Source organism: Felis catus, chromosome B3 (assembly GCF_018350175.1).
Source record: "Felis catus isolate Fca126 chromosome B3, F.catus_Fca126_mat1.0, whole genome shotgun sequence".
In the NCBI taxonomy this organism is placed as follows: domain Eukaryota; kingdom Metazoa; phylum Chordata; class Mammalia; order Carnivora; family Felidae; genus Felis; species Felis catus.
Window position 1 is genome coordinate 119225766 of NC_058373.1, and position 21342 is coordinate 119247107.

The 21342-nt window shown below is 55.3% G+C and overlaps 1 protein-coding gene across 2 annotated transcripts; it reads left to right on the forward strand.

The window, feature by feature from the left end:
- Nucleotides 1–1180: 1180 nt before the first annotated feature.
- On the forward strand, nt 1181–20504 carry VSX2 (visual system homeobox 2). 2 transcript variants are annotated; one of them, XM_023255850.2, is made up of 5 exons: nt 1181–1938; nt 3226–3310; nt 6972–7095; nt 17347–17527; nt 18309–20504. In XM_023255850.2, the coding sequence occupies exons 1-5, from the start codon at nt 1569–1571 to the stop codon at nt 18689–18691; spliced, it is 1143 nt and encodes a 380-aa protein (XP_023111618.1). In that variant the 5' UTR covers nt 1181–1568; the 3' UTR covers nt 18692–20504. The 2 variants fall into 2 exon arrangements, with proteins under 2 accessions (XP_023111618.1, XP_011281630.1); XM_011283328.4 differs by having other exon boundaries at nt 1187–1938; nt 18366–20504.
- Nucleotides 20505–21342: the final 838 nt, after the last annotated feature.

The following is a 21342-nucleotide window of genomic DNA, read 5'->3' on the forward strand; positions in this document are numbered from 1 at the left end:
AAAGAAAGAAAGGGAGAAAAAGAAAGAAAGGAAGGAAGGAAAGAAAGAAAAGAAAGGAAGAAAAAGAAAGGAAAAAGAAAGAAAGAAAAAGAAAAAGAAAGGAAAGAAAGATTTAAAACCTAGTGTATATTAGGCACAGTAGACGGGGATGCCAACGTAGATAAGACAGTCCCTGGCCCCAAGAATGTCACAGAAGAATTAGCTGAGCTGGTGTAATGCAGGGCCTCAGAAGTCCATGGCAGGTGTGTGTGTGTGTGTGTGTGTGTGTGTGTGTGTGTGTGTGTGTGTAGAATCACCTTCACTTCACATTTGGGCCCAAGGGGATCATGTTCCCTGCAGAGCCCTCAAGCAGGAAACCAGTGGCTCCACTGCCCACTTTTGGAATTCAGGCTTTTCCCCAGATAAGGCTCCTGCCTCTCACCACTTTTCAACTGGCCCAGTTGGTGGCAATTCTGCAACTTCCAACACAGGAGTTAGTCAAGGGATCCCACTCAACTGGAGACACGATCTCACCTTTTAATGGCCTCTAACGCCTTCTCGCCAACCCCTCTCCTCCCCACCAACAATCCCATCCTCTTCGTTCTGTGTGCTCAGTGAACTCTAAGGGATAGCCGATCCCTTGTGTTGTCTATCTGAATTACTGCAGAACCCCTCGCTCCTAGCTCAGAGCTGGTAAGGTGCTCAGTCCGTTTTAGTCGAATGAATGGATGGAAGAATAAATGAAGTCCTCCATGGAAGCTGGGCACACTTCATGCTTACTCTAGGAAGATGTTCAGATGGCCATGGTTGTTCTCCAAATGAAATCACCACTGTTCTCTCCCACCAGAGACTCTTACTCTGGACCCCTTTAGCCTTCATTTATTCATTGGGCCAATGTTTACTGAGTAGCTCTTCTGAACCAGGCACTTTATCCTGTGCCGCAAGGCAAATGTGGAGCCCTTCCCACCCACACATCTCCCTCTTCACACCCTGGCCCCCTCTTTTCTCCCATGCCACCACACACCCTGCCCAGCCCACTTACCCCTCTTCCTTGTTCTGCCTTTTACACAAGGATCCCATATTTGGGCTTCTCTGACCCTGTCAACCTGCACTGGACACGAAGGAGGGAGGAGGACTCCCAGCCTCTAGCGCCGGCCCTCAGCCCATCCTCCCACCCCACCCCAGGGACCTGGCCCAGCCAGGCTCTGCCCAGAATCCCAAGCCACCCAGCCTCCTGGAACAGCCCTGAACCTTGTTGACTCGTTTCAGCCCCTGGGGTCTCTGCCCATGGGCGTCCTGCCGAGTCCACCCGGTGCCCGGCCCCCAGCGCCCTGGCCCCTCGGTACTGCCTGCGGCGGGAGCTGCCAGCTTTTTGGAATTCCTAATGCTCCTGGCCCCGGTGATTGGCTGCTCAGCTCTGACCCCACTTGGGCTGCCGCCTGGTTGGATAAAAGGGGAATCTCCTTGGGGCTCCAGAGCATTAGACACCGGAGGGGGCACCTGGGACCAACTTCGCGAAGCGGGGAGCCCGGCGGGGGGGTGGGGGGAGCGAAAGACCTGCGGCCTCAGCCCCTCCAAAGAACCGGGAGATGACGGGGAAAGCGGGGGAAGCGCTGAGCAAGCCCAAATCCGAGACTGTGGCCAAGAGTTCCTCGGGGGTCGCCCCGGCCAGGTGCACGGGGTTCGGCATTCAGGAGATCCTGGGCTTGAACAAGGAGCCCCCCAGCTCCCACCCGCGGGCTGCCCTCGACGGCCTGGCCCCCGGGCACTTGCTGGCGGCGCGCTCCGTGCTCAGTCCCGCAGGAGTGGGCGGCATGGGGCTGCTGGGGCCCGGGGGGCTCCCCGGCTTCTACGCGCAGCCCACCTTCCTGGAAGTGCTGTCCGACCCGCAGAGCGTCCACTTGCAGCCGCTGGGCAGAGCGTCGGGGCCGCTGGACACCAGCCAGACGGCCAGCTCGGGTAGGTGAGGGCGAGGCTGCCAGGCTGCCTGACTGGGGGCAAGAGCCGGAGCTCCACGCCGTCGGCTTTCGCTGGCACCGCAAGGCCTCCCCCGGGCGCAAAAGTTCGCGCCTGGCCGAGGGGTCGCAGCTCCGGCCTGGGGCTGGCGCGCCCGGGGCAGGGGCCCGGAGGATGCTCCCGCTGGCCGCCTGGTTTCGGCCCCGGCGTTTCCGGCCTCCGCGCTGTTCTCTCGTCCCCTCGTCGGGCCCCGCTCTGCCCCGGCGCCAGGTTGGGGCCCCACCGGAAACCGGGCTTGGCGTGTCGGAGCCCGTGGGGCGGGCTGCGGGCCCCCAGCTCCGCTGCTCCACTGCGGCCCCGGCCTCCCGGAGGACCCTCGCTCTGTTCCGTGTGCTGGAGGCCCGGGGAAGCGGGTGCCCGCTTCGGCCCCAGCCCTGGTATCCAAAGTTGTTGTTCCTTCCTCTTTTTTCTCCGTTCCACAACGCCCACGTTGATCAGCTGGGGTTTATTTTTCACCCCACGCGCTCGGACAACCTGGCCTCTGCTGCGGCCGAAGCGGCCGCCGTTCAGTTGCTCCTAAACGCCACAATATATCCGATGCCGGCGCCTGCCGGCTCGGGGGGCCCCCGGGATGACCCCACCGCGCCCTCCCTGGACTGCTCTCCCGGCCTTGCGTCCCCACCCGCTCGGGCTCCGGCTCGTGCTCTCGCTCGGCAGTTCCCCCGATTTTTCGTTTATCTTTTTATTTATTTATTTTTATTTGGAGGGGCAACGAAAAGTGGCGCGTCGCAGTCTCTCCAGTCTCGAGCGGGGGCGCATTCTGCAGGCACGGAAAAAAGGGGCTGTGCCCGGAGAGACCCCAGCCCTTCCCGGCGCCCAGCTCCCGGCGCCTCGGCTCCGCTCCTCGGGGCCAACTTTAAGGCCCGGGGCGCCGGGGCTGCCGGCGCGGGGCAGGGCGCAGCGCGGGGATCACCGCCCGCGGGCCCCGCGACTCCCTGAGGCTGCCTCGCTCCACCGCCGTCCCTGCCCCAGGCGCGTTGGGGCCTTTGCCTCTCTTGCAACGAAATCTGTTCAAAATCTGCGGATTGGGGCGCCGGCGCGGGTACAGCCAGCCGGGGCTTAGGGATGGGGTCGCCCTCTCGGAGGGCATCCGAGGCGGGCAGAGCAGGCCCCCGGCGCTTCCGCAGGCGGCCCGGGGTGGGGCCCTCGCGGGCTTCGGGCGCCTCAAGTCCCCGGGCGCCGGCGAGCGCTCCCCCCATCCTGCCGCATGTGCCTCCGCCCGCTTTTCAGATTCTGAAGATGTTTCCTCCAGCGACCGAAAAATGTCCAAATCGGCTTTAAACCAGACCAAGAAACGGAAGAAGCGGAGACACAGGTAAGGCCCCTGCGGCGCCTTCTGCTACCTCTTCTGCTCACCCACTCCCTGCCGTGTCCTGTGTGGGGGTCGGGTCGCTCCGACCCTATTTTCGCCGGCTCGTGAGTTGAAACCTGAGGCTGTGCCGGGGCGGGGAGACCGAACGTTGTTTGGGGACATCCGCCCGGGACCCCGGCGTCCAGCCACACGGGGCGAGGATGGTGTGTGGCCTCCGGGGAGGCGGCACGGGGCGGGCTTTTTCCTTCGGGAGAAAGGATAAGGCCAAACCCGAGCCGGAGAGGGGCAGACGGCCCCCAGATTCGATCCCTGCACCAGCACCTTCGGAAAGCCGCGCGTACCTCCCGCGCACGCGGGTCCCTCTGCCCTCGGCCCCCGGGACCGCATTCCTCTCCCGCGGTCCCTGTCCTCTCTGCCACACCCCCCAGTCTTCTGCTCCCACCGTTCCCCAAATCTTGAGCGAGATACCTGCACTGATGGGAATTTTTCGTTAGGCTTCTGCTCTTTTGTGATCCTGAGAGAGTCTCTTTTCCGTCCCCCGGCCTCGGTTTCCTCGTCTGTAAAATGGGGAGGGAAGGTGTGTGGACTGGCTGACCCCGCCAGCCCCAGCTGGAGTGGAGTGGGCTGCACTAGGGCACAGGCTAAAGGGAGAATTTTAAAAGATATGCCTTCAAACTGGCATTACTGGCACATTTTTGCAATGTAATAGGTGCTGAAAGGTAATTCCTGAAAAGTAAACCCTCTCCGCCCCCACCCCAGACTCTCGTTCCTGTCCACATCCACTCCACAGCTGCCCGGTCCTTGTAGGAATTTATGGGGAGGTTTTTAAGGAAAGAGAGAAGCAAGAACCAGAAATCTGCCCGACTGGCTGCAAGCGCTGCCTCCAGACTCCTTCCCGGTGCTCACCCTCCGGTGTGTTTCCCCAAATCTCTGCGCACCAGTCTAGGTGGGATGTCCACAGGGTTCCTGCTGACTCTCCCGACATTTCTCCCCTGCGAGTTCTCCCTGCTGCATTCCACCCCATCCTCTTCTCCCCAATTCGTTCTCAGCCTCTTGGCACCCTTTCTCTGGGTACTTTTTTGCATTTTCCTCTTCCTTAGCCCCTGAAAACCCCTCTATTGGCTTCCACCTTGTAAAATGGCTTTTCCTGGCCTCTAAGACCCCAATAGGTTCAGGCTGGAATGAGGGTGAACTTTGACTTGGTTTCTCAGTAACCCCGGTGGTGGTTTTGTTTTGTTTAGCTTCGTTTTGTTTTAAACGGAAGCATTGATCCTGGGTCACTTTGGACATTCATTCATCCAACACATATTCATTAGAACATTTTTTAGTGCGCCCATCTCGTGCTGGTCCCAGGGTGGGCAATCCTGTCAGCCTCCCCGAGCAGACGCGGGGACCATGGAGGGAGGACAGTTCAGAGTCCGGGCTGAACTGCTTCTGTGCTGGTATGGAATGAGAAGCAGGGTTCACATAGCAAGGAGAGTTCTGGAAAAAGCATCCCCTGCATGCCGGAACAGTGTTTCTGTTCCAGGACATGTCCTTGTGTGGCACCTGGAGCTGGCTGACCCATAGCCCAAAGTCTATGCTTAACGCTCCTGACTGTCCTCCTCTGACACTCTCCCCTCCGAGGAGATGGTTGGGAGCTTTGGAGGCTTCTCCGTGCGACAGTATAACTCACCACCTGCCCTGGGTTTCAGGTTATGTCTGGTGCACAAAGGGAGCAGATTATTAGAGATATTATTAGAACGGCGACTGATTGCCAGTGCAGCTTTTAGTTAGTAAAAAATATTTTTTCCTGAACTTCTCTCATTTGAGGATTTCAGGTAAGAGACCCTAGAGTCTGGTCATGAGAGATGGGCATCTCTTTTTCTCTCTGAAATATGCTGGGCTTAAGAGAAGGGAGGAGGGATGGAGCAGAAGCCTTGGGAGTCTCTCAGATTTTGCCCTTCTCTGTACTGGGAAAGCTCAGCTCGGCAGACAGGATGCAGTGGGCACCAAAAGGGGCTGGGGTTCTGCGCAAAGCCAGGAGCAGGGTTTGGATCCCACTTTGGGGATACAGGAGGCTCCCTGGAGGGCACGTCGGTGTCAGCACAGGGATTCGCTCTGAGGTAGGACTAAGGGAAAGTTTGGGGCATTTGAGGTTTTATTTTGTTTTATTTTTCCATGAGAGCTGTCCCATGCAGAGGCTGGCACTTGAATGGTTCTAAATCTCTAAACGTCTCTTCTTTGGCTTTGGCCAAACCACAATACCTGTGTGACTTTGTTTCCCTGGTTTTGAAAACGGCTTGCATATTTTGATTGCTTATTTGGACGATCTCTTCCAGGGGCCCTTTAGTAAGTGACAAGAGCAAAATAGAAACTAGCAGATCTTCAAAATTCTGAAGAATTCACTCTCTGTATACATAAACATTCCATTCCCCCCTCCCAGGAGAATAGGAGAAACGATTTAGAATCAAGCCAGTCATTTTCTATAAAGGGCAGAATCTTTCTTCCTCACACATCCCTTGCATCATCCCCCAAGATATTAAAGCCGACACACCAGCACAAGGACCTACTGGGGCTTAAACCTATACTTTTCCCTTGTGTTGGGTAAGGGTGAAAGTGAGGGCCATCGGTGAAGGATTCTAACCAATCCCCCCCACCCCCCACCCCGTGCTGGTCCCAGGGTCAGATCCCAGAGGCTCAAGCGTGGAATGTACCATTTTTACAAATGGGTTTGTGGAATCTGGACTATAAGGTCTGAAAAGAGAAGAATTTGTGCCTTTAAGTGGATGTGTATAGTTCATGGAAAAAAGATGGGCTCCATGAAGCCCCTGATATTGGAGGTAAAATTTTGTGTTGGACCATATTCATTTGCACATTGGCCCAGGGCGAAAGAAAGGCTGTAGCTTGTACCAGATGTTTAAAACAGATCAGGACCCAAACAGGTCAATGGAAACTGCTCTGTGGGGAGTGGGGGCTGTGTAGGTAGGCTCTCTCAGAGTGAGAGGGACCAGAATGGACCGCCCCGAAGTGGAGGGGGTCTGCAGGCAGCTCTAAGGAGCTAGTAAATTTGGATGCTGGCAGGGGAAGGGCCGGTAAGGAGGGCAAGGTGTTGGGGTGCATGCGGAGGTGGGAGATTCAGTTCTCAAATGCAGTTGCATTTGACTTTCTGGTGGGTCTTTGAACTTGGATGTCATTAAAAGGTCAACGACCAAATAAAAAAGGATCGACTATTATACTACTTGTTGTCTGTGAGAGGAAACTGGGAAGCAGGTCCCAGGGGGCCAGAGGCTTTAAGTTATCTGGTGAGTCCCTCACTCTGTGCTTAGAAGGAAGAAGAAGGGCCTTCTACAGTTTTCTAAAATTTCTGAACACCCTTTCCCCCCAATCGCTTCTAGAAAGACTCCCACTATGAAATGTCACCGACATTATGAAATAATGTCCTCCCAAGAAGGGCAGGGTGGATCTTCAGTGTTGAATGAAGACGAGTCTAGAGTGTTAAGCTATGAGTGTGTGTAAATATCTGTGAGCGTGAGTGTGTGTGTGAAGGAGTTTATGTCGGATTGTGCTGAGCCAGCCTGTATTTGGGGTCTGTCCAGGTGGCATAGAGGAGGTCCATTCTATCCTCTCTGGAACAGTGTCTTCCAGTTGCTGGATCCTGAGTGTGTCATTTTGCTCCCCGTAGGACAATCTTTACTTCCTACCAGCTAGAGGAGCTGGAGAAGGCATTCAATGAAGCCCACTACCCAGATGTCTATGCCCGGGAGATGCTGGCCATGAAAACGGAGCTACCAGAAGACAGGATACAGGTAACAGAGCCCCAAGTCCCCGCCTCTCTCTTTCCCCACCCTCGGAGGCATTGACTGCCCCAGGCTCCCGGACACCTGTGACCCCCATCTCCCACCCCCCTGCTATGGGTCCTTATGAATAACAGTTCATTTAAGCTGACAGGTATTTGTTGAACACCCACCACGTGACGTGGGCACTGTTGGGGACAAGAGACTTAGATGACGTAGCCTGGCCTGCTGTTCCAGACCCTAGGCTTCCTGAGGCGTATGTCAGGCAGACCGTGAAGGGGCCTGTGGTGGGAAAAGGAGTGCTGGGTGGGTCATGGGCTCTCAGTGGGGTCTTTTTGTGGTCAGTATCTCTTAGGACAGCTAAATGTCTGCTCCAAGGCCAGAGGTGGGGAGAGGGGGAGAGTGGCTTCTAGCCCTGACCCCATTCTGTTTCCCTTTCTTCCCACTCCCCTGACCCATGAAGAAAAGGTTGCCCCCTCCCTTTCTGTCTACTCCCCACCACATCCATCCACCCATCCACCGGAAGCTTCTTCTTCCTCTCACATGTGAACAGCTGGCCCTGCCCTGGGATGTGGCTGGGGACTTGTGCCTGTAAGTGTGGCTCATTGTTTTGTTTTTTTAAGATTTTATTTTTAAGTAATCTCCACACCCAACATGGGGCTTGAACTTACAGCCCTGGGATCAAGAATCACATGTTCCACTGACTGAGCCAGCCAGGTGCGCCTCTCCTAGAGAGTTTTGCGGAATAACCGGCCATGGGTCTGGACAGGAGTGTTCTCAGCTGTGGTGGGTGCAGGGCTTCCCTTCATCAGCAGGAAGACCTTCCCAAGGCCAGAACATCGCTAGCTGGGCAGGAGTGTGGCTGCTTAATGGTTTCTCTGGGAGAAGATGAAGTCGGATGGTTTTGAGGCAGGGCCTCCATGAGGCAGAAGTGAGTGTGGTAGGAGGAGAAACATTTCCAGATTTGGATTTGCCTCAACTGGATCACATCCTTAAATGAAAGCTGCTCCCGTCAGTGGAATGGTCCAGAACAGTTCACTGCTAAGGCTGGGAAAAGTTGTTGGTAGGGGGTGTCCTGACTTCCTGAAACCCCTCCCAGTCAAGAACCCTGGGTCTCCAGGTGGGATATGTGCTGGGGGGAGAAGGAACCAGATAAGTTGTGGGTTGTTTTGTGTTCTCTCATTGGACAACCCGAGAATTGGAAATGAGACATGAGCTACTTTTCCAGAAGAGTCTTCCTCTCCCCTGGAAAGTGATATGGAATTTCAGCCAGTAGCTTTAGACGTTGGCACTAACAATGAGCTCTATTACTCATAAGCAGATTATCTGTTTGGTACATTATCCATGGTGGCCTGGATCCGTCATCCCCCACCCAACTGGGTCCAGTGGGGTAAGCCTGGGTGTTGATTCTGAATCGTATATGTGCGCGTGTGTGTGCGTGTGCGCGTGCGCGTGTGTGTAAGCCAAGGCCCGATCCGGTCAACGTGCAGTGGTAACCCATACCTGGCCCTTCCTTAGCACAAAGTTGGCGATTACGAGCGGCTGGGGTGGACGGCTGAAAAACTCCCCTGTTGTCAGGCCTCACTTTTGCACCACTGACCAGTAGGAAGGAACAACTCTCTTGCGGTGGGTGGGTCGTCCTAAAATCTGTTTGGCCATGGCGGTGACAGTGGTGATGGTGGGCGGGAGTGTGTGAGGGATTTGGGGGAAGGCTCTTCCTCAGCTGTTACTGCGGTTGCCACAGATGCCCCCCTCCTTCTCTAAGTTGCCTGGGGGCGGCGGGGTGGGGGGGGGGGCATCTATCTGTGGCCTCTGAAGCTGCAGGAACCAGCAAGGAGGAGCTAGGGTGTGGAGTAAATTGATTGCCCTTGGGACTGTGAGGACTGTAGAAATGGGAGAATGGAGACAAGAATCTCTCAGTCTTTGAGCACCACAGCGTTCTTTGGCTAAATGCTGCCTCCCGGAGGTGTTTGTGAGCTGTTAAATGTCCGTGCCCCAGGTGGCGCTGGGGGAGAAAGCCTTAGCCTGTGTCAGGGACAATCACAGCTGTCATTTACAGAGCAGTCTCCATGTGCAGGTGTTCTGAATACATGACGTGCACAGGGCAAGGGAGTAGGTAGGGTGATTAGGGGCACTGTTTCGGAGCCAAACACATCCTGGCTTCACCATTCCCAGCTGAGTGACAGGACAAGTTACTTCACCTTGCAGAGCCTCTGGTTCCTGCAAAATGGGGATGATGGTGACACCTGCCTGTTGTGCAGATGCTATGCGCCGTGCGTAATGAATTCCGCGTGATGCCCGGGGAAATGCCCAGTGCTCACGCCATTTCAGCGCTGATCTCATTAAATCCTGGTGACAACGGAGGAAACGGAAGCACAGCAACTTGCCCAAAGCCACACAGCTCGCAAGTGGGGGGCACAGGGTTCGAACCCGGGTCTGCGTCTAAAGCCCAGAAATTCACCACCTCCTCTTGAGCTTGAAGCCTGTGCTTTGACTTGAAGCTGGGGGAACAGAGATGGTTTGAGGTCAGGTGGGGACCTATATCAAACCTTTATAGAAATAACCAATATTGGGCACCTGGGTGGCTCAGTCAGTTAACGGTCTGACTCTTGATTTCAGCTCAGGCCATGATCTTGCGGTTTCATGAGTTTAAGCTCCGCGCTGGGCTCTGCGCAGGCAGTGTGAAGCCTGCAGGGGATTTTCTCTCTCTCTCTCTCTCTCTACTCCCTCCCCACTCACGCTGTCTCTCTCAAAAAAATAACCAAAATTGGGGCGCCTGGGTGGCTTGGTCGGTTAAGCGTCCGACTTCGGCTCAGGTCATGATCTCACGGTCCGTGAGTTCGAGCCCCGCGTCGGGCTCTGTGCTGATGGCTCAGAGCCTGGAGCCTGTTTCAGATTCTGTGTCTCCCTCTCTCTCTGACCTTCCCCCGTTCATGCTCTCTCTCTGTCTCAAAAATAAATAAACATTAAAAAAATTAAAAAAAAGAAAAAAACCAAAATTTGTTTGAGTACCAGACATTATTCTTAAAGAAAAAAACCTCAAAAACACACTCATAAAAAAAAATTTTTTTTTGAATGGGCACATTCTTGTATATAAATTCATGGTTTGGATTCTCTGACTAGTGCTGTTCCATTCTGACTTTTTTTTTTTTTTTTTTTTTTTAGTTTTATTTATTTTGAGAGACAGAGAGAGCAACTGGGGGAGGGGCAGAGAGAGAAGGAGAGAAAGAATCCCAAGCCTGATGAGGGGCTGGAACTCACGAACCGCGAGATCATGACCTGAGCTGAAATCTAGAGTCGGATGCTTAACCGACTGAACCACCCAGGCGTCCCCCATTCTGCCTCTTTTAAAGGGATCCCTGCCCAAGGATAGGGAACAAAGTTTTAAAGAATTTTACTCCAGAAGATAGAAGATGTACCTTGACAGAAGGTTGCAGGGTGTCTCAGCCTGGAACATTTATTAGCATCCCAGGGCAGCTTTGGAAGACACCCATGCTGGGCTTCCAAGCCCAGCCGTTCTGGTGTGAAACCTGGGCATCTGTATATTTTTGAAGCTCTCCAGGTGATTGTGGGCAGCCAAAGTAAAAATGCTGGGACAGAGGCTCAGGAAAGGAGTTTCTGCATTTCAGGTGGGTTCATATGAGTGGAGGGAAGTAGAGTTTGGGGTGACAGGGCGGGATGAGGGACAAGATGACCTGTCAGGTGTGCACGGAAGGATGCTGCCTGGGCTACTGGGAAACGTGGGCAAAGCCGCCCCCTACTGGACGTCAGAGGCTGCAGCAAGGCCCAGCTTCTCTGAGCTTGAAGCTGGGACAGGAAGGGAGACGCTGAAATATGGTGTCAGGAATGCTGAGCGCATGTGGAGTGTTAAGTCATTAAATCACTGCAGCAACGAGCCCAAATTAATCAGCTTCCAGCCGGCGGAGAGAGGAGAGAAGCTGGGTGAATGTGATGGGAACTGCCACATGGCCGACAGAGCCAGGCCTGACGGCAGGAAGACAAGGTTGGAGGGCGGGGCCTGGGGAGGCAAGTGCCCAGAATGTGCAAAGAGCATCCATTGTACAAGATGTCTCCTTTAGGGGGGACAGTCCTGGGAAAACCACAGAGGGTCTCCTGGGAGACCTTTGAGGGAAGGAGCCCTGGACATGTTGTCCGGTGGGAATGCAAAGATGGGAGCTTCCAGGACAGGAGGGAGGCCATGGGCACAACCACAGCTGCTCACGCTGGCCACACGCACAGCGAGAGAAATGGCTGACAGCCTTGCCTGGTCTGCTCCGAGTGCGCCCTATGGCAGAAGGGCACCTGTTTGGCAAGTACCCCTCCCCAGGTCCAGTCTATCAATGGAGGCACACACTCTTGGGACCCTCTCTGCCAGTTGTGGAGGCACCTGCCAGACTAGCTGTTGACAGCCAGAGGCATCCTACTGGGCTTTCTGAGCGCTGCTGGGGCACCACCTCTGAGGGGAAATGCACCAGGAAACCCAGATCCTTTCCCAAGCCGGAAGTTCTTGCCTGGAGTGCCAAATCCGGCGACTATGGGCGTCACTTTGGGTCCCTGCTCAGGCACTCTGAGCCCTGCAGTGTCAGGCAGGTGAGGACCGTGACCTTTACACAGGTTCTGCTGAAGAGTTCCAGACCCGACCGTCGCATGAGAGGGGCAGTCTCTTCTAGAAAGTGGGCAGCCAGGAAACTGAAGGAGCGAGCGACTGAGGGAGTATTCGGCGCTTGCCAGAACCAAGAGACCAAGTAGGGAAAAAGATCTAAATGCTTAGAAGGAACCTCAGAGGTGGGAGCGGGGCCAGGAAGGACCTGGCTTTAGGTAAAAAGTTTTCCACTGAGCATTTTCTGGAAAGCGGAACCTCGTCTTGCTGCACATTTATCCACAGAATTCATCCAGCATCAGGCCAGGGGTCTTGAATTATTATTACGTGCCAGGCATTTCCCATGCACTGTTACATTTCATGTTTATAACAAACCTTCAAGAGGGTGGTATTACAGGACAGATGAGGCACTCAAAGCTCGAAAGGCTAAGAAATGCACCCAAGATCACCAAGACCGTTGGAGGCAGAGCAAGGATCTCCAACCTAGGCTTCCTAGCTTCTGATCATGGCCAATTTGCAGGGCCTAGGCTTCCTAGTTTCTGATCACGGCCAATTTGCAGGGAGCGTTGGGCACCTGCATGGGTGTTCTCTTGCATTTGAGCCTCAAGGGTCTGCAATACCTTACACATGTGCTGAGAGTGGCAGGGAAATCCGTTGGGCCCTCTGGATGCCTAAGGGGAAACCAGAGGCTGTCTGTATTAAACTAGCATGGTTTGAAGGTTGCTTCTGTCTCTCTGCCCCTCTCCTGGAGTTATTATTGTCAGTCCAGCCTTGCTAAAGGGCATGCAGAGGAGGCCAGAGGGGCAGGTAATGCTGTTGATTAACGTTCCCTCTGGGCAGACTCCTGCTGCTATTCTGTGCCTCCACTGAAATAACAAGTAGCACTTCCTGAACACCTACCTTCTGTGTGATGAGCATGGATGTTCGAAACTTTCACTTCTGTCATCAATCCTCAAACACCCCTGAAAAATAGGTATTGTTTCATATTTGAAGAGATGGAGACTGAGAGAAGGCAAGGAACTTGCCCCAAGTCACACAGCAGTCGTTGTCACAGCTGAGAATATTCCAGTGCAGGACTGTCTGCCTTCAGTGCTTCCCGTACACTTCAAAGTTCTGTACACATGCTGGTTGCTTCCAGGAAGGGAAGAGAAAGGCAAATATGAAGAGTGGTTAGGGTTAATGCTCATTCCTTGTCCACTTCCCTCCGAGGCACCACCGCCACCGCGTCCCTGCCAACTGTCCTAAAAAGAAATTGTCTTGGCTGTCCAGGTTTCCTCCATAAATTGGAGCAGCATCTGGTCTTTGCAGAGAGCCAGGCATTCCAGGAGCCCATAACCGAGGGTCCGGATGACTCCTGGTTTGAACGACCAGCTGGCACCAACTCCCCTGGGGATGTCTGTGGGCAAAGTCTGATCTGCAGACCGGTTATTCATTTGCCCAAATTAGGAGACCCAGGAAAATGGTTCTGTTTATAGGCCCCAGAGATAATCTGAATCCCAAGTCTGTACCCCCTTCTTTAGTGTTCCTATAAAAATGCTGTTTCCATGTGAGAGCCCTGCCCCCCGCCAGCTCCCTGCCCCCCGCCCCCCACCCCAAGCACCAGTGCTCATGGAATCCAGAGGAAGTCAGAGAGCTGCATCTTCCCAGGCATCTACACTGGGGTGGGTGGGGTGTCTCTGCCTTTGCATACTCCACAAGCCCTTCTCCAGAATCCGTAACGCCAAACCATGCTGAAAACAGGGTTCTTTCCTACGTGCGTCATCCAAAACTCACTAATGGCAAAAACCAGACCCAACTTTATGCTCTTTATTATTCCCTATGCTTTTATTTATCTGTTTTATTTTATTTTTTTAAATGTTTTATTTATTTTTGAGAGAGAGAGAGAGAGAGAGACAGAGCCTGAGCAGGGGAGGGGCAGAGAGAGGAGACACAAAATCCAAGGCAGGCAGGCAGGCTCCAGGCTCTGAGCTGTCAGCGCAAAGCCCAATGCGGGGCTCGAACTCACGAACCATGAGATCATGACCTGAGCTGAAGTCAGACGCTTAACCGACTGAGCCACTCAGGGGCCCCTATTTATCCTTTTTAGTATGAATATGCATATGCTTTGCTGCAGAAATCCAAACTAGTGAGTTTGATTATGGGTGTGCTGCTGCAGTAGAATGCCATGTAATGGTGGTATTTACATCACATTTTCTTTCAAAAATCCAAAACATGGTGGAGTCTGGCTGCATGGGTTCCAGTTAAGAGGTTGTGGTCTTGTTGTTTTATAGTGCACTATATTCAAGCAAGAAGGTTAGCTCCTGACCAGGAAGTAAATGTCTGACTTAGATTGATAAAGAAAGCCTTCCCAACTCTCTGTGGTCAGACTCGGTGCCTCGCTCCATCGCCAAGGGCTTCATCCTTCTGCCTTCTCTGAGAGGTGGATGAAACCAGAAGTCACTTACATTTTTATGTGAATTAGTCCTTTTAGATTTATCCTCCATGGAACAAGGCAGCTTGAGACAAGTGGGTACTTATAGAGGGCCACCGAGGGCTATTGGGCAGGAAGACAGGACAAGACAGAGGTCTCACAAATCGCAGGCACTGGGGTTGGCAAATAGTCGGGCAGAGCGCCTGCAGGACAGACAGGTGGCGCTGGGGAGGGATCTAAACAGCTCAGAGCCAGGCCAGGACGATGAGCGAGGTAGCCTGGGCTTGCATTGCTGATCTCCGCTCTGTAGCACACGAAGCGCAGCCATCTAGTGGCTTTCAAATTGCATAAACCCTTTCCTTGGCAGGAGCCCTCCTGGAGGTCCTGGGTCCAGACCAGGGGAAAGGTCCCGCACATTGGCTCCGCAGCTCTCCAGGAGGGCCCGAGCAGGAACGGCAGGTGCCAAACCCGGTGGTGGCAAAAGTGCAGCTCGTCGCAGGCGGCTCCACCCAGGGTGGAACGAGAGACAGTTTTCTAATTGCGGGTGGCGTGGCTCAGGGCGTCTTGGGCCTCTTCTCTCCCATTTTTATGGGTTCCTGGTTGTTTACAAATGGAGATGTTTCAAAACAGGGTCACACACATTTGGGTCTATTTAAAGGTGTGCGTGGAGCGTGCGGTCTTTCCGCAGCCCCGCAGAGGGTGTCTGTGACCACGGGGCTTTGGGGAGGTTGTCAGGAGGCGAGGCGGGGCTGCCGGGGCGCCCTCTGCTGGAGGCGGCCGGCCGCGCGCAGCCGTAGACTCGCGGCTACCTGGGGCCGTCGGGGCTCTCACTGCGCCACATAGCGGCGGCGGCGGGAACGGCGGGGGCGTGCGGATCCGAACCCCCGCCCGGGGCCTCCCGGCGGCCGAGGCAGCAAAGGGTTAAACTGTCAGCGGCGCGATGTTAAACAGGTGTCAAAGGCGCCCCATATATCTGCAGATTGAAATCAAATTCTTTGCCGTATAAAAAGATAAATTACCCAGGCGCTGCCGCGCGTCCCACTCATCACGCCAGCGCCAGACGGCAAGCAATTTTTTTTTTTAATGTGCTAACGACCTAATCAAGCAATCAAGTCGGAGAAGATTGCAGAGTGACCCGGGCAGCCATCTGCCGGCGAGCCCCGCATTCATTTCCCGCGCCCCCGCGCGGGGTGGGGGCTGGGGTGGGAGCTGCCGGGGGGAAGAGGGGAAAAAATCCTAAACAAATTAACACCCAATTTTCCCCGTCTAATTAGTTAAATGAGAAGTGTTTGGGGTCCCCCGGGGAGGGGGAGCGGCTCGCGGCGCGGCTCGCGCTGCCTCCCCAGCATTAATTAGTGCGGGTCAATGCCGCGGCTCCCGAGAGAGCAGCCGCTTTAATTTCCCGTGATATTTCAGTGCCTGAGGCCCATCGATTCAAACAGAAATTAACTTATTTTTCAATCAGCCCAGGGCTGCCCCTGGGGGTGACTCTTCTTTTGCCGCCTCCTGAATAGAGCTGGAGCAATTTTTCATCAAAAGCTGAAACCTCCGCCTCCGGGGGAGGGGGAGGGGCCCGGAGGGAAGGGCGGGGGCCCGGCTCAGGCGAGGGAATGGAAATCGCAGAGGAAACTAATAGATTTTCCCGGAACCCGCCTCTGTCCTCCCCCTCAGCCCCCCACTTCCCGGGGCGTCTCGGCCATCTCGCCATCCCGGGGGTGAGGGCCCGGAGGGGCTGTGAGGGGGCCAAGAGGGGGCCGTTGGCCGGGCCTGGGATCCTAACAGCGCCCACTGGTTTCTCCAGGGCCTCTCACCTGCTTGAGGGACAGTGCAGCTGTCCCTAGCGCTGACTCCTGGCAGCTGCCGGAAATCTCAGAAAAGCTGCTTTGGGAGACCAAGGAATCTCCCTTCCCCCAAGCACCGGCTTGGAGTGCTATGGACACCCCGAGGGTACCCCATGCCCTGTACCAGTCAGCTTTGGGGCCAGAGAAACAACCTCTAGGGTGCCCCCCACTGCACCTTCCTAGGTCTGCACCCCGCTTTCTCTGCACACCAGGAGAATTTTGTCTTCTAACCTGAGGGATGGATGCCCAGCTCCCCTAAATGCCATGCAGGGTTAGATCCAAAACTGTGGGGGAGAGGGTGAATGGAGGATGGAGGGCAGAGGAGGGCTTAGCCAGGATACGGCAGAGAAAGGGGGCTGACTCAGGCCTCCTGGGAGTGTGTCCCCCGGCTTCCTGATCCCTAGGTGCAATGCCCTTTGCTGCCTGGGTCCACCCTTGCTCGCTTCCCAGACAGCTCTGGCCCCTGGAGTTGTGGTGGAGAGGGAGCCCTGAACAAGAGGTGCGGTTAGTCCAGCCCTCGGAAGGCATTTGTCCATCTGCGAGTCACAAAGAGATTCTGTTTATATGCTGGAGGCATGCACACTTGCAAGAGAGCTATCCAGGTGGGGCTTCTCAGAGGCGAACTGAGGACCATGCTGGGGACTGTCCACCTGCAAGACCCTGTCATGAGGCCTCTATTCCATCACCTTAGAACTGCTTCGATTTAAAAAAGAAAAAGGGGCGCCTGAGTGGCTCAGTCTGTTGAGCGTGCCGACTTCGGCTCAGGTCATGATCTCACAGTTCGTGAGTTCGAGCCCCAGGTCAGGCTCTGTGCTGACAGCTCAGAGCCTGGAGCCTGCTTCCAATTCTGTGTCTCCCTCTCTCTCTCTGCCCCTCCCCCACTCACAATGTGTCTCTCTCTGTCTCTCAAAAATGAATAAACGTTAAAGAATTTTTTTAAAGAAAAAAGAAAAAGAGGGGCACCCTAGTGGCTCATTGGGTTGAGTGTCTGACCTCAGTTCAGGATGTGATCACCTGGTTCTCAGGAGTTCTAGCCCCCCCTAGGGCTCTCTGCTGTCATTGCAGAGACCTCTTCGGATCCTCTCTCCCCATCGCTCTCTGCCCCTCCCCCGCTCGCACTCTCTATTCCGCTCTCAAAAATAAAAAATAAAACATTTAAAAAAAAATTCACCCATCGTATTCTTACAGGACTGGGTGTCCTCATTCTGGGCACTCGGAGCCTGGAGGAACCCCAGGGGCACCATGGGGCGGGGGAGCTTAAGTAAGGACACCCTGCCGGAGAGACCAGCCGTCACAAGGGGATGCAGCTGCCAGCAAAGGGGTGGGGACCTTCCCAGTGGGCACACTGAGGTAAGGGCCTGGCCTCAGCGTCTCTCAGAACACGCCCCTGACCTGTTCATCCTCACTTGCAGGTCTGGTTCCAGAACCGCAGAGCCAAGTGGAGGAAACGGGAGAAGTGCTGGGGCCGGAGCAGCGTCATGGCGGAGTACGGGCTCTATGGGGCCATGGTGCGGCACTCCATCCCCCTGCCAGAGTCTATCCTCAAGTCTGCCAAGGATGGCATCATGGACTCCTGTGCCCCGTGGCTGCTGGGTAAGAGCCCGCACCCTCCTTGGGGCCCTGCCCCTGTGGTGAGGAGAGCGGGCTCCCTGGAGGAGGGGACAGAACCCAGGAGCAGGGAGACCTGGCTACAACAGCCTAGCAGGACACAGACACTCCCAAACAGGCCTCCTCGTCATCCTTAGGAGGCTCAGAGGGCAGGTTGGGCCCAGGGCTCGGTGTCTATCCCTTGTGCCCCCCTGTTGGGTGGCTAGGACTCTCATCCCTGCCAGGCCCCGGAACTTGGGTTCTTTTGTCTTCTGATAAGGGTGTGGCTGTCGCCCCAGGGTCTGTACCTTCCTCCCCCCTTGGCCAAAGGTGGGCTTGTGGTGAGTGAAACCGCCCCTCTTGAGGGTTCAGGGGACCCCTAGGTCCCTGTGGCCACCATTCTGGTTTTTCCCAAAGGACTTCTTCCCCCTTAAATCTCTCCTGCCATCTTCCCCCACCTGCCCTCAAGGCCTATGTCTGGTAAGCAGCACCAGCCTATCGTGGGGTTCTAAGATCTGGAATCCTGGGAGGGAGAGATGGGGGTGGGGGGCAAGTGCTATGCTTAGGAAGGGACAGAATAGGCTGCCCAGTGCCCAGGTGCCGGGGAACCTGACTTGAAGAAGCCTTCTGCAGGCCTGGTGCCCGGCTGCTGGTCTGTAGCCCCATCCCCTGGCTTCCCTCCCGCTGCCCCAGCCCCAGCCCCTGGGACTCGCGTGACTGTGGTGTGTGAAGTAAGGCTTTCTGCTCGTCCTTAATTCTGGCCTCTCTCTATCTTTGCTGTTTTCAGTTCAAGATGGCTTTCCCAGGCGCTTTTCTAAACCCGAATACCAACAATTCTTTTTAGGGATGCACAAAAAGTCGCTGGAGGCCGCAGCGGAGTCGGGGAGGAAGCCCGAGGTGGAGCGCCAGGCCCTGCCCAAACTCGACAAGATGGAGCCGGAGGAGCGGGGCCCCGACCCTCCAGCGGCCATGTCCCAGGAGGAACTGAGGGAGAACAGCATTGCAGCGCTCCGAGCCAGAGCTCAGGAGCACAGCACCAAAGTGCTGGGGACTGTGTCTGGGCCTGACAGCCTGGCCCGGAATACCGAGGAGCCAGAGGAGGAGGACGCCATGGAAGAAGACAGGCCAGCGGAGAAGCTGAGTCCACCACAGCTTGAGGACATGGCTTAGGTCAAGGGCACGCAGCTACCGGAGCCCCAGGACTCTGCTCCCTTCGGGGCCTGTGGTGTCGGGAGGTGTTCTCTGAGGCAGGGCCCGGGCCTGGCCTCTGCCCCCCTCCCCCGGCCCCACAGGCCCTCCATGACCCCCGGGGTGACTTCAGGCACAACTCAGTTCTGGCCGAGGCTTTGGGCCACGCGGAGACACCCCCTATCTGGTCTTGACCTCTCCAGCATCCTCCCCTTCACCCCAACAGCCCTGCCTCAGAAGCTTTCTTGCTGTCCCAAACCACCCCTTCAAGCCGCTTTCACTCAATCCCTTGGCGACTCTCCCTGCCCAAATCCACCCCTTACTCTCTGTTCTCGCGCGTGAAAGAGCCTTCCCTTCCCAGCTCTACACCCGCTACGGATTCTGCTCTGGCCGGGTCCAAAGCCCACTGCTGCAGACTCATTGCCTGCCACAGCGGTGACGGGGATTGAGGACCCGCACTCTGGCACCAACGTCCTGAGCCCCCCAGTCTTCAGTAAAACTGCGCTCGCCAGCCTATTCCTTCCTGAGGGCCCGGGCCTGGGCCTCTGCGGTGTGGATGTGCTGCCCCGCAGGCCCAGCTACAACCTCTGCCCATGGTCCAGGTTAAACTTGGAAGGTCTCAGCCTGAGCCCCTCGGCCACCCTCTGTCTCATGCCCTCCACAGTCACCCTTAGGAACCTGCCGGCCCTCTCCACACCCAGCCCGCCCCACCGTTCCCCCCCAGCATGGGTCCCAGCACCGCACGGGGCCATGTACAATATCTGTAGAGTCCTGGGCCTGGGCCCTGCAGCCAGGGGGTACACGTCACAAATGCTGTGGTCATGGCACTGTTGGGGAGGCCGAACTCTTACCCGGAGCCCTGGGGCCTGCGTTCTGAAGCATCCTGACCCCCCTGGTGTGATGCCTGTGACCCTGACTTGCCATGCAAGACACCCTTCTAGAGCTTCTTGCAATTTATCGGTTCGCATGTGTCCTGCCTTGGAGCACCCCAATCCAGCTGTAAAATGAACCCATAAGAAGCCACAGATCTCGACTCCACTTGATCCAGACCATCCTCGGGAGGCCAAGCTTGGAGGGGGCCTGGGGCTATTATAGGCATCAAGGAGTGGTCACCAGAAGGGTGAGAAAGAGAAAGGGCTCAAAGGAGAGCAAAGCAGGAGCCGGTGTTCAACTCAAACCATGCCCGGTGTATGCGTGTTGTCTGCCCGCTAGAATAGGAGGGACATAGTGACCGTGTAGGAATAGGTGACAGGGTGCTTCTTCCTGTCTGCGGATGAGAGGAACTGTCCGTACGGGTGGCCTCCCTGCAGCTGCCCCCGGGGCCAGACGCAGGTCTCCCTCACCCCCCTGACATTTCCCTCTGCCATGCCACCCACCCTTGCAGGGAATACCTCGCAAGAGGAAGGTCTGAGACAGTGAGTTGGGGTTTTAATTCCGTATCAACAGTTGATTTCTTCCTCATCCCGTTCATGGAACTCCCCCCTCTTCTTCTTCTTGTCTTTGTCCCCAGTTGGTTTGAAGTGTTAGACTGTAGCCCCTGCCGTGTAAATACTGTACATAGAGTGGGAAGAAAGAAACTTGATATTGAGGTGTTCGAAATACGGAACTGTAATAACTTCTAGCTCTTCCAAACCTGTGATTTCTGTGCCATTTTCTGTAAAGACACAAGTAAGAATAAAATTGATGTAAAAACGTCAGGGGAGGAGGGATCCAGGAATCCTCGATGGGTGAGGATGGTGTATGTACGTATGGGTAGCATAAAAAGTAAATCCATGAAGGCATTTTTAAATCAAAATTACCAGATTCCTCTTTTGAAAGTACTCCAGCCGCACTGGCACCGTGGCCTGCCTTTCTCCACTGAGCGGACGCCACCTTTCAGGGGCACTTGTCACCGTGATTTGGGACCCTCCTCCACTGCAGACACACCTGAAATATCCCAATCCCGCCTTGCCCCCCACCCCCACCAGAGTACCGACTCCCTCCTTTTGTGTACATGTGTGCACTCTTAAGATCTTGCCTACAACCCAAACACGACGCCAACGTGTGGGAAAGGCAGCGGTCTCTAGAAGTAAAAGTCAAACAAACCTGAGCTAAATCCTGTTAAAGAGACAGGAAGTAAACGTGGGAAAGGACTGCATGAAATTGCCTGCAGACACCTGCTCCACGATGTGCTGGCTGGAATTGCAAGCTGAGGGAGAGGAGGGAGCCGGCCGCATAGCTTCTCTTTGAGCTTTCGGCTTCAGAAATCTCATAAGACTGTTTCAAATTGCCTCAGATGTGGAACTCCCTCCCAGAAGAGATTTTCCTGGCAGGCCGTCGTCAAAGGAGAATGACAGGGAGCCAGTAGTCCCCGCACCTTCTCTTGGGAGTGGGTATAATCCTCCCGGACCCCGATCCTTGAGGGCACATGTGGGAAATCTCCAACTGCGATGTGGTGAAGGGAAAGATCCAAGAGCCTGGCTTCAAGTCCTGCCCGCACAGGCTCCCCTGGGCCTTTTCTGAGAAAGTCAGGTCCCTGTAGGGCTCACTGTGGCCCCTTGGCCTAGGAATGCCCTTCTTCCACCCTGCCCGCCCCCACCATTCCAGGAGAGGCACTGTCACTTACCCCACAAGCCCCCTCCTCCCCAGAGCCT